At 43.7% G+C, this 12,147-nt stretch overlaps 1 protein-coding gene across 1 annotated transcript in view; it reads right to left on the bottom strand.

Annotated features, from left to right (window-relative positions):
- nos1apa (nitric oxide synthase 1 (neuronal) adaptor protein a) overlaps nucleotides 1-12,147 on the bottom strand; it is a 112,313-nt gene that overhangs the window by 57,949 nt on the left and 42,217 nt on the right. The window contains exons 3-4 of the mRNA XM_076088695.1: nucleotides 7,403-7,495; nucleotides 4,297-4,355 (exon numbers count right to left, since the gene is read on the bottom strand). Of these exons, the coding sequence (XP_075944810.1) occupies nucleotides 4,297-4,355; nucleotides 7,403-7,495 (152 nt within the window). The remainder of the gene's footprint in view (nucleotides 1-4,296; nucleotides 4,356-7,402; nucleotides 7,496-12,147) is intronic.

Here is a 12,147-nt window from a genome sequence, read left to right on the forward strand (position 1 = left end):
TGGTGGACGGCCTCGGCGGCAGTGAGCCAGCAGCTAAAGCTACAAAGCAGCTGAAGATGAAAAAGGGAGTGCACAAGAAATGCAAAGCATCTCAGCTAAATCCTCCCAAATGATTTAGACACGCGGCGTCCAGTCGCTGTGAATATGAAAAAAAAACACACACAGGAGCATTTAAAACACTTTGATGCGTGTTTTTTCTCCCTCCATTCGAAAAAAAATCTAGATGTGAATATGCATCCCTTTATCTTACGGAGCGCATTCATTCGAACGCATCACCAAAACGATTACATTCAGGCCGTGTTTTGTCATGCGGGGATGTTTCCAGTGGCCGAGGGAAGCCTCTTCTAATTTGCACTTTAGCGATTTGAGGCTGACACACACACACACCTCTCCTTTTTAACTAGACAGACGGTGCACTTCTCAAATAAAATGCCGATACATGGTGCTCAAGCTGAGCGGTATAAACTTCACTCCTCGCATATTGATTACAAATTAACTTCCAGTGCAACATGACTTTGAAAGAAGCCAAGGACATAGACACATCCTAACTCCTTGGTTATGAAGTGACCTGTGGGAAGTACACCGCTGAAACATATATTCATATAAGAACGTAAGCCGAGTGTTAATTGAATTCGATCAGTCGAGTCCACCAAAGGATACACTGACTGATTGCAGAACAAGGTCAAGAGACTGACTGCCATACTCTCGTGTGACTCAGGGTTTATCACCGCCGTTCACAGCAGAGGTGAGAGCTGAAATAACAGCCGTTTCTGGAGAAGTGACGCCAATGCGGAAGTGTCTTAAAAATCTGCATTCTCTCTACTGGCCAGCAGGGGGCGACTTCTCTGGTTGCAGAAAGAAGTACGACTGTATAGACGTCTATGAGAAGATGACTCTACTTCTCACTTGATTTATTACCTCAGTAAACATTGTAAACATGAGTTTACGGTCTCAATCGCTAGTTTCAAGTCTTCTTCAATACAGCATGATGTTCATTTAGTAAATGATGGTCCCTTTTAGAGTCAAATAGACCATAGAAAGGAGTGTGCTTTAGGGCGGGCTCACTGTGATTGACGTGTCGCTGCCTCTACCAGAGCCGTATACACTCTACGTCACTCCTCCGCATTCCAAATATGGTAACTCCTGTTCACTGGTTGCAAAAAGCCAAGATGGCTACGGCCGAATCGTCGAACTCGTGGCTTCAAAATGGCGGTCCGCAAACCAATGGGTGAAGTCACGATGACCACGTCCACTTCTTATACACAGTCTAGGATTGAGACCCTGTTCTGTATCGGAATGGGGCCAGGAAATATCCCTCTGCTGCGGCTCAGCAAGACAACGCTCTCAATGTACATATGGCAGGTGGGTGCTATATGCTACACGCTGAACATATCCTTTAAATGACGTGCATTGTTAGCGTGTTTATTGATAAAGATTACACATATCTTAATGCATGTTTACTGTGCGTTAAACATAGCAGACGATGGCAGGTGGCCAAAACCGTGGCGTACTTTTCGAAAGGCATTACCTTCAGTACAGAATTTTACATAAATTCAAATGTGAATATTGTTAGCTATGAAGCTAACGAGCTATTAAACAGGCTAACTGACCAGCAATTTGTTCTCAGCTGCTCAAAGGAAGTCTCTCTTCTCTCTGGTTCACAACGCCTGTAGAATTTGGCAGCAGGGCCAACACGACACTTCGCTAATGGAAAGCAGGTCACAGTCGGGTCGGAGTCAACCATCAACTCTCCTTAATGTTTAAGACTCTACCCCTGGTGCGCTCTGGAAGTAACAAGATGAAACACTGCCATTGCGGCAGGAACAGGAAGTGTTATGTTTCACAAGAAAGAAGCTTTACTTCACAAGACTTCATTACAGCTTTAAGCAGAGCAGATGAGTTCAGTGAGTTTGGCCCCCTCTGTTGATATTGCCAGATTTTTTTTTTTAATGGAGATTGGTGGACACTTGGTGGAGATATGGTAGGGGAAAGGCAACAAATTCAAAAATATCTCGTCATTCATGACCGTTGATGTAGGACTGCAGGTTGGTTTTGTTAAATATATAGTTGGTGTCAAATAATAAACAAGAATCGCAACCGATTTTAGTCCGTTTCTGGCCGGAAAATACGGAGGCCAGGTCGATCGAGCAGTGGCAACAGCATACACGCTCTGTGACATTTCCTCCTCCTCCTCCTCCTCCTCTCACAATGATTGGGCCACACAGTGTGAGCACAGTATGGCCAAAAAGCTTTGGCTTTTCCATTGCAGACGTTTATGCTCCTACTGTGTGAGTTGGAGTTACACAACATTTCTGAAATCTTACAGCGTGTGTGCCCAGCTTTATGTGAAGTATAAATCCTTGCCCGTCAGGTGGAAGGATTAGAGGCTCCATTTCACACAGCGGAGGCCAAATTTTGAATGAGTGAGACGACTGTTTGGACCACCGTCAGATGAACAGAAAAGATGAGATGTCATCGGGATCCGTCAAGCTCAGCTCGGCAGACGGCGGGGACTGATTGATGGCACTTACCCATCGTACTCTGCTAGACAGAGACACTGTGAGGCCCCCCCCCCCCCCCAGCGGTGTGACTGTAACATTAAAAACTGGGCACAAGGCTCAGATGAGTGGGACAAGCTGGAGTATCTCCAACCAAACAAGATCTTTCACAATTTCTAAGCTAAAGATGCTTACACAAACTGCCCGGCAAAATCCATCTTTCTGACAGAATCACTTCCAAAGCCCAAAGCTCCACCGGGGCTCCTGGATGCACTTCTGAGCTGTGCCCGCCTGGGAGTGAGAGTGTGTGTGTGTGTGTGTGTGTGTGTGTGTGTGTGTGTGTGTGTGTACCGAGAAACAGAGGATAAAGAATGAGTCATTCAAGTCTGTGGCTTTCTACTCCTCTATAGAACACGATTGTTCCTTACTAGTTTAGTCATGCACCCATCACAGGTCTCAGCAAACATCTATGTGACTTTGTGTGTGTGTGTGTGTGTGTGTGTGTGTGTGTGTGTGTGTGTGTGTGTGTGTGGTGTCTAAAAAGAGATTAATGGTGCGGACATCTTAAAGTATTCCTCTCATTTCTCAACGAATCCGTCTGAGCCACCTTAGCCACAAGCTGCCTCTCAGTACTGTGCCTCGTGTGTGTGTGTGTGTGTGTGTGTGTGTGTGTGTGTGTGTGTGTGTGTGTGTGTGTGTGTGTGTGTGTGTTAAAATCAAAGGATTATGCCCCTGCGGCAATTGGCCTGAATGAATTGGACCTTATGGTCACAATCCTGTGAGGTGGAACAGAGGAATGTCACCCCAGATCTCTCTAGCATACTGTTCCTCTCTCTCATATACACACACACACACACACACACACACACACAGTAATGCTTGTAATTCTGTCCCTGCGGCCGCGTCTATTGATGACATTTACTCTGATCTGCATCAATCATTCATTCTGATCTTACATTTAATCCAGAAGGTCTCTGACTTTTGAAGCCTGATATTCTCTCAGTAGTATTCCACTTTTTCCTTCTCGCTGTCTATTTTCCATTTTAGCCAGCCACAGTTAAAATGTGTTAAACAGGTTCACAGAGAGCAATATCGACCATATTAAGGATACGAGTCATTTGAATGATAAACCTTTATGGTGTTTTCAATGGTTGGACTAATGAAAAGTTGAGGCGATAATATTCCCAAATGGTTCGAGGTATTAAAACTGAAAGTGTCAATATTGTGACGGCTACAATAACTCGTTTTCAATATCCTTGCTTTGCTCATTTAGTCCATGCACTACTAAAATATATTTTCAAAATGGCCTTTATTGCAGCCTCTGCTAAATTGCCTTTTCTCAAAATGCAATATTAGAAAGAAATGACTATATTGTTCAGCCATGGGAAGAAAAAACAACATTTTGCTGTCACATGTCTGTACTCCTGGTTCTCAGTGGTCTTCTACTCATCCATATACCATGTTTATGCAGTTACATTTCCAAACTACTCATTTCTTTTTTTCTTTAAATCTGTGTGGTACCCTGTCCTGGAGTCAGTAAAAGTTATCATCAACAAGCCACAATATCCTTTTCTTTCTCCAAAATGTCCGCGCTCGCAGTGACGGAGACAAAAGATTCTCATTTCCTGAGTCACCGCGGTGCATTTAATCAAGTTTGGATTAAAATGCGTTTGAAGCGGGGCCCAATGAACCACGAGGACGGAAGCCGTTAGAATGGGGAATTCAAAACAAAAATAAATGAGCATTTTAAATGAAGCTAGAGAAAAGAAATGTGACGTACAAACTGTGGCCAGCTTACCTGTAAATGGGATCCTGCATCACCATCATCTTGCTCTCATCCCACGTCCACTCCTTCTTCTGTGGAAACAAAGGCAACACTGTAGGTTCACACCAGGGTTAAGCTTTTTAATATATAAAGCCAAGGACTGAAGGAACGGTGCAGATATCATAACAACTCCGTCCTCGGGACATTCATTTATATTTGTCCATTTTCCTTTTGTCTGTCCATTTGTTTAAAGCTACCTTTCTACTTTAATGTCACACTCAAAATGTCAGAAACATGAGCACACAGGAATTATTCATATCGATTTCTATCTCCGCAGAGCTTTGGTGACTCAATCAGTCAATCACACACACAGCTCCGGTCTTCCATTTCATCCGACGCACTCGGAGATGTACTAATTAGATTGCCGACGCTCACACTTGACATTTCAGCTTTTCTGGCGAGGGACCCAAACGAGACGAGGAACCAGGTGGAGGCAAAACATCCTTCCATCGAACCGTCCTTTCATTCCAGCCCGCCGGTTGACATTGAGCCTTTTCGATGATGGCGATAATATCAACATCATCAGCCAATACGACGCAGAAGGGACCGTCACTGAAATCACTTCCTTCCCTTCTTCACTCCCTTGGTTTGTTTCTTCAGACAAGATGGACCCGATCTGATATTGACCAGCGGAAAACCTACCTGGACGGCATGACTTTTTAAGAGAATGGGACACAGAACAATCAGAGCTGATCTTAGCTGACAGATACTAGAGGTGAAAGGTTGGCATAAAAACGCTGGTTCCTTAACTTTCTCCACTGTAAATTAAAATTCTAATCTTTACTTTATGACTTTTTCCAACGCATACAATGCAACCCCACATGAGCCACAGCCGGCAGGCAGGTCCAATAAAAAAAAGATAATCGTATGCGGTCATAGCAATATTCCACATATTGTCCAATTCGTGTACCATCCCAGACTGGTCTCATCCAGCATGCCTAGCAATACCTTCGAAAAAGAATGCGCCAAAATTTGTAGGTATCCCACAAAATTGTTTTGTATGTTATCCACGTAATCTTGAACGAGGACGTATAAAGACAGCTAAATCACACACGGGCCGTAGTAGTTTTGTTGCCTAAACCTAACTGAGTTTCCTGTGAATTTATTTTGAAAAGACCGCATGCACGTTATGAGCGGGAACTGACAAGTGTTGTCGGCTTTCGTCGGAAAACGCACGTAAAAGGAGGAGTAACTTTTCGTGGGACATCATCCGAACCGTAGAATGAGGATACGTTGCAGTACCGTCCACACACCGTCCACGCTCCTTAGAGGACCGTTTAGACAACTTAACTAAGCCTCCTTTTAATGAGACACTAATGTGGATCTGAGATGTACATCTGCCTGTATTTACAAGTCAAGGTCAATACATCCGCCTTTGTTACTTACATGCAATAGAGACATCCTTAATATCCACATTGTCATGACTGTGTGGGAAGGCCGCACCTTCTTCAACAGATGTCGCCCTTCAAGCTGCAGCACTAAAAGTTTTATTATTTAGACCATGAATTCTAATAGCTGCTCATTTGTTCAATAAATTTCAATGCATTACATTTGACAGTATTTTTAGTGGCAACTTTCTAGCTAATGCCGCAGCTTTGCACTGAATTTAGATGCATTATTATCTCATCGTATGTCATCTCAATGCAAACACAAGGAAATGTGACTTATGAGTGGATTATAAAATGTCAGCCGATCTCTTCCTGCAGTAACAACACGCAGGCTGGTAAAAACAGTTCAATACTTCTTTTATGTTAAATGTCAAACACATTTTAGGGGACTCCAGCAGAGCGGCCTGGAACCTTGAGAAAAACACCCAACGGTTTCAAGTCTGGACTAATGAATTGAGGTGAAAAACCGGGATGCGTGCCTGGTGAGGAGGACGGACGGTACTACTAAGTGACTCCCGTTTGTTTGCATCCGGCTGTCAGACTCCCGGTGATTCTCGGCAGGTGATGTCCACTCCGGTCCGCCTCTGTGGATTACAGCTGTCACCACGCCGGGAAACACAGACCCACTTGTCTCCAGGTCTCAACACTCCCACCATCGTGTCCTTAATGTTTTCTCTTGGCTCCTCCCTTCACTTTCCTTCTACATCTTCCCCCGTATTTACAATTCCTCTCAGGCTCTTTGTCCACCCTCACAATGTCTCCATTCTCACCTCTGTCTGCCGTCTGAAAGAGGATTGATCACCACCACCAGAAAAGGTCTGGACTGGTTCTTTAATTTGTCCGTGTTAGCACTTAAACCCCCACAGTAGGATTGTTTAGGTCTGCATGTGCAAAACAGTTGAGTGATAAAACTTCCAAGGCTGTCATCTTTATGCATGGTTTAAAAATATGTCCAACTATGGACAGAAGCTTCAGCAAAAGAAGAGAGTTCCAACACGCAGGGAGCAGGAAATTGAAAGCCCGCTCACTAATTCATCTTTTCCATCAGCCTCATATCTGCGGCGCAGCTCATGAGCTGCATGGCGGGGACGAAGCAAACAAAGTAGAATCCATACACTGTTCACAAGACTCCAGCAGCTTCATCTGTCGTTACTCTGGATAATGTATGCAGACCAGTGCGCAGAGTTTTCAGTGCTTTCCCCTCTATGGATACGCAACAACAGAGCCGGAGTCAGCGAGCCACCGGGAGTCACTACAGTCCCGTTAGCTGTGGTTAAGCGCTGTTACTCGAGACAGCTAATGCAGTTAGCGAGCACAAATATCCTAAATTACGAAAGCACATATTATATATTTCTCATAATTATGACGTATAACAACTCATCTTGTTCAAACAAGACAAACTTGTCTCATTAAAACATATCAGCTTGCTGAATCAAAAGAAGTTTCATGTTGAAACATAAGAAACTCTCAAACGAAGGAGAGCCAATCACAGCCCAGTAGAACAGACATTGTAGCCTGTACTGAAATCAGCATCAGCTCATTGGTTTAAACAACGTTCACATTGTTCTTCTTCTTGTCAGCATACCCTTCTATGGGATCAACGCATCCTGTTAAGACACATACAATGTACCCAAGGACAAGATCCTCGAATAGAAGACAGAAAGGAGAGTTCAAATAAAAAGGTCACTCACTTTTTTCTTTTTCCTCAAGCCGACTCTCACGCCGTCGACAGACACCACGATGTTGACTTTTTTCTTCTTGATGTTTTTCACCTTGAACTCATACTGCAGAGAGGAAAGACAGAAGAGAGATGTTTTAATATTGGGCACCGTGAACGACACCGTTACAGCCTCTCAAATATTCGAAGAGGGGTAAGTCAGCAGGAAAAAACATGATATAAAGCTTAAAGGAAAGTATTATAATACGACTACAAGAAATGTTCATTTACGCATTTGCTCACTGTTTAAAACAGAGCTTTGTGTTGAACAAAGCATTTTGCATCCACCTTGATTTGGAGTTAAAGCCATGACACCATTACACCAACAGATGAACGGGGACAATGTGATGTTTTCTTTTCTGTTCTGAGTCAGAAATAGATTGAAAACATGAAAACGCGGACGACCTTTAATATCACCTGTGGTTACAGCTGACAAAAAATGCCCATTTCACTGTCATATAACACCATCGTAACATTCTCTCAAAAGCCTGGAGGGGGAAAAAGGCAATAATTAACTTATTCTTTTAGTTCTCCATTATCTTACTAGTACAGGTTTTGCTAGTTAGTCTATCTCTAGATTTTGCTGTTTAATGACTTTATTCTGGATCAGTCTCATATTCATTTGAGGGTTCTTGTCAGCCCATGCAGGCCATGGGGTTCCCCAACCTTCTACTACCTACAGCATTTCACGCTATGACCGTCAGACAAAACATTTTAGACCATCACATAGCAGCTTTCTGCACTTAGTGTAGTCTGCAATTCAAAAAGTACTGAGGTTCAATAGAATGGGAAGTGCCAAGGAGAGATCATTTAAAGTTTGCTTTGACGGCGCTTAACCCCAGCCAAGTGTGTGAGTGCTGCTGCTTTGTGGCCAGCTGTAGAGAGAGGAAAACTCCACAGAAACATTTAATACACAGACTGAGCGAAATGAACATTTTTCACGCTTTTGCCATCTCAAAAATCACAATAATACAGCAGGCGTTCCCCATCCACTCCAATGCGACGTGTCACACTGATGATGAACTGATAACAGCCCCGCCGGAATGAACACCGCCTGGTCGGCGGACACGGTCCATTTACACATCGCAGATCAGACTGAGACGGATTCCTCCGCCGCCTCTAATGGAGCTGTGAGCGCTGTCAAACAACAGAGCCACAGCAGGCAGCCACAGTCAGCAGTGTGGAAACACAAGCGTTTGCACATCAAATGCATAGCAGGTGTGTGTGTGTGCGCTTTTTCTGTTATTGTAGGAATCTTGTGTTCATGTACGTGAACACACATGCAGCTAGGTGACTGCCTACCTCCCTCTCCCAGAATCCTCTGCATTGTATTGTTTGTAATGGTATGCTGGATGAGCGGGGTGTAATTGAGATGCATAGAACCACCTGTCACGGTTGTCTGGAGAGACATTAGCTTTAAGTGCCGACTGCGTGTCTATTTACGTCTATGAGCGCTCGCGCCGCGTCGGCTCGCCGGTGCGTCCTGCTGGTGATACATTGTTGTGCTGCTGAAAGTGGACGCTCATTGACGCTTCACTGGTCAGCAATTGTTAGGTTTAAAAAAATAATAAATAAATCAACCGTGAATCCTTCCAAGCCCCGAGATGCTGCGAGATTCGCCTGGTTTGCTCAAATATAAATTGGCCAACACACAAAAAAAATTTACATTTAATTGACCGATGCCGCCACAGGTTTTCTGTTTAATGATGTTCTTTAAAATATCAAAAGTCACCGTGCGCCATCACTGGGAGCTGCTGATAGAAGGTCATTCTATCAGCATGTATTCAATATATAATCACAATAATTCAGCTTTTCAGCACACAACATCAACACTGTTTGTTTTGCCCTTGAATCATGTCAGGCCGCAGAGCAAGATACAAACTGGAACATTTGAAATGTTTTCCGCCTGCATGTTCACAAAGCGGTTGTAAGTATATGAACAGCCGCAGTACGATAGAAGACGACAGAACGCAGAACTCACGGCCACGTCGGCATCCCTCTGTAACAGAAATCGAGTGGAGGAGCTGTAACGTAGGCGGGCGGGAACCCAACTACCGCCTCAACCCCGGGTTACAAACTATGCCGACTGTTACACAACGGCCCTGGCTCTCTGTGTGTTTGTTGACTGATGGACAACAAGTGTGAGGTTTGCCAAGGGTCATGTGAGGGGTCCAAATTACTGCTAAAACTATTTAACAATTAATAAACAATGTAGCAATTTGTCAAAATGTATTTGATACATCAAAAATATGTGGCACTGAATTTGTGCCACATATTGCACGTATCAGTATGAGGAGGATTAATAATAATGAGAACTTCCTATACAGTAAAGTGTACAAAGTCCATTAAAAGGAGGGAATGTATCCAACAGCAACAACAGAAACAAGCTAATACAGAGGAAATGATAACGATTATTATTTTTTTTTTTTCATTTTTGGATGCAATTATAGTTTGTATGCTGATGCGGAGGATGACTTATTGTTCTCAAGTGGACTGTAATAATGATGATTAACTCCGCACGGCAGCATAATCTTCAATCGTCTTTTTTTTTTTCCTGCTGGAAACGGACAGCATCCACACACACACACACACACACACAAATCCATAGCATACGTTTTCATAAAGTAATAGAGAGAAAGCTCAAGCACTTCTGCCGTTATCCTCGAGTCCTAAAGCACTTTGATGTTTACGGGAATGAGATTTATGAGCGTTTTTATGGGGGTGTTGTAATCTGCTGTAATGTTGACTTCGCTGCACATGCAAGATATATATACACTCGTTGCTGTGCCTGATGGATTGCATGACTGACCTCCATGGAAATGATTACAGCTGCAATTTAACTGATTTCACGCGGGGGTTGACTGGCTACGTGTACGCAGCATAATACGACAGAAAGCACTTAGCTCTAATACGAGTCTATACGTGTCTGATCCAAGCCCCATCATTGACTCCACATCAACCACCACAGCAGCTCGCACTCCCCTCTGCCGCTTTCGGCCTCCACGCCGAGATACAGCAGCGATATGGTTTATAATACCGCCGCTGCATCTATTGCTATAACATGAGGATGTGAATGCGTGTTAATAAAAACACTTGTACCACAATCTGCCGTTGGCATTCGTTTTTACATAACTGCCAATTCATTCAGTCGGACTTTTCCCCCGAATGCAGCATCTTTACAGGGTTGGTGAGGGTGTTTTTAATGTGCACAGATAACCGCTCACAACTCAGTTTAGGTCGTTTAGAATAATCCCTCATGTCTCTCCTAGATGAGCCGCCTTATTTTGCACCTAAAATGCTCTTAAATTTGTCAGTTTGTCAAAAATATTAGTCATTTCAGCTGCAGCCTCAATCATTTTTTGACACAAGAAGAAGGCAAAAAGCAAAGGGGGGGACGGAAAAATAGCAGAAATGATGATTCACACAACTGAAGGGCTGTATTTTACAACCTACATTGCATTATTTTACACCATTCCAAAGCTGTGGTCATTCATAAATGGTTTCAGAGCAAAACAACAGAGGTGAACTACGAATGAACTTGCCCCAAAAAGTTTCTCAAACAGGTGAAGACAAAGCTGCACCAAGGCAACAGTTCAACCCTGTGTGCGTCTGTCATGCTGAACAGCTGTCGTTCAGGATCTCCTGGACTGTGATCGACCCGTAGCTAAGTCCCACTGCTTGTAGTCAAGATCTCAAAAAGTAGTGTTAAGTCACTAATGTTATCTATTTTTTGTGTGAACAGGTATTTAGTTCCTGTGTTTTGCTGCTCTGGGTAACAGGACTTGGTTTTCGTGCAGCAGTTTGGAGACGGACCACTTCAGGATGCCAAACAGTGAGCGCATATTAGCGTACAGGTACACAAAGTGAAATGAAATGAATACTGAAGTCGGAGAATAGGCTCATCCATCATGCAAATAAGTCGGTGTCACATTCGCAGCCACTATGTCCTGATAAACGGGTCGTTGTTTCCTAAAGGTCCTTTTCCTCCCGTTTCCAGTATAATCCATCATTTTGGCAACAAAAAGCAACGACACAATAGCGTCCTCAGCCAGCGGTGCCATTTACACCCGCACAAATATCAGCCAGAAGCCAGGCGAGCACAATGAAAGCCTGCATTTCTGTTCATGGCCGTTCATTGACGGAGGCTGAATGTAAGGGGAGCGAAATAAAAGATTCAAATAAACACACACACACACACACAGTACACCGCTGAGGTCAACTAACTGCAGTCAATGTGAGTGTTCAATGATCTCAGCAGGGCAGCAGAGAGAGTGCTTGGTGAGGTAACAGGCTGTAAGACAGGCTATTTATTTAGCTCATTGGCAACGACTTTTCTGAGATGATTATGGTCTCGTTGTCCAACAGACGTTCTGCCGGTGTGGTGTCCAGCTCTGCTAAGTCAAGCAGGCCTTATATGCTGAAATATATCGCTCTGCAATAGATTCATCGGGTCATGATCAAGGGTGCTTCGATCGATCGGCCAAGAATTGTTATCGGTTCGATATTTTTCTTCTAAATAGTTTGATCGGTGGTCTCTACAAAAGGCCTATCAAGAAAGCCGATCGGATGACGCATCGATTATGAATTGAAACGTTTTCAATACTCATTTGCCTGCTTTCTCGCCAGCTCTTTAACACACACGAAAATTGACAGAATCCATCTCAATGACATGCCTCCTCTAGGGAGAGGAAAAGGTAAAAGGAGAGCTGCAAAGAATTA

This window comes from Anarhichas minor, unplaced genomic scaffold, assembly GCF_050575085.1.
Source record: "Anarhichas minor isolate MPS153535 unplaced genomic scaffold, ASM5057508v1 ptg000010l, whole genome shotgun sequence".
Lineage (NCBI taxonomy): Eukaryota > Metazoa > Chordata > Actinopteri > Perciformes > Anarhichadidae > Anarhichas > Anarhichas minor.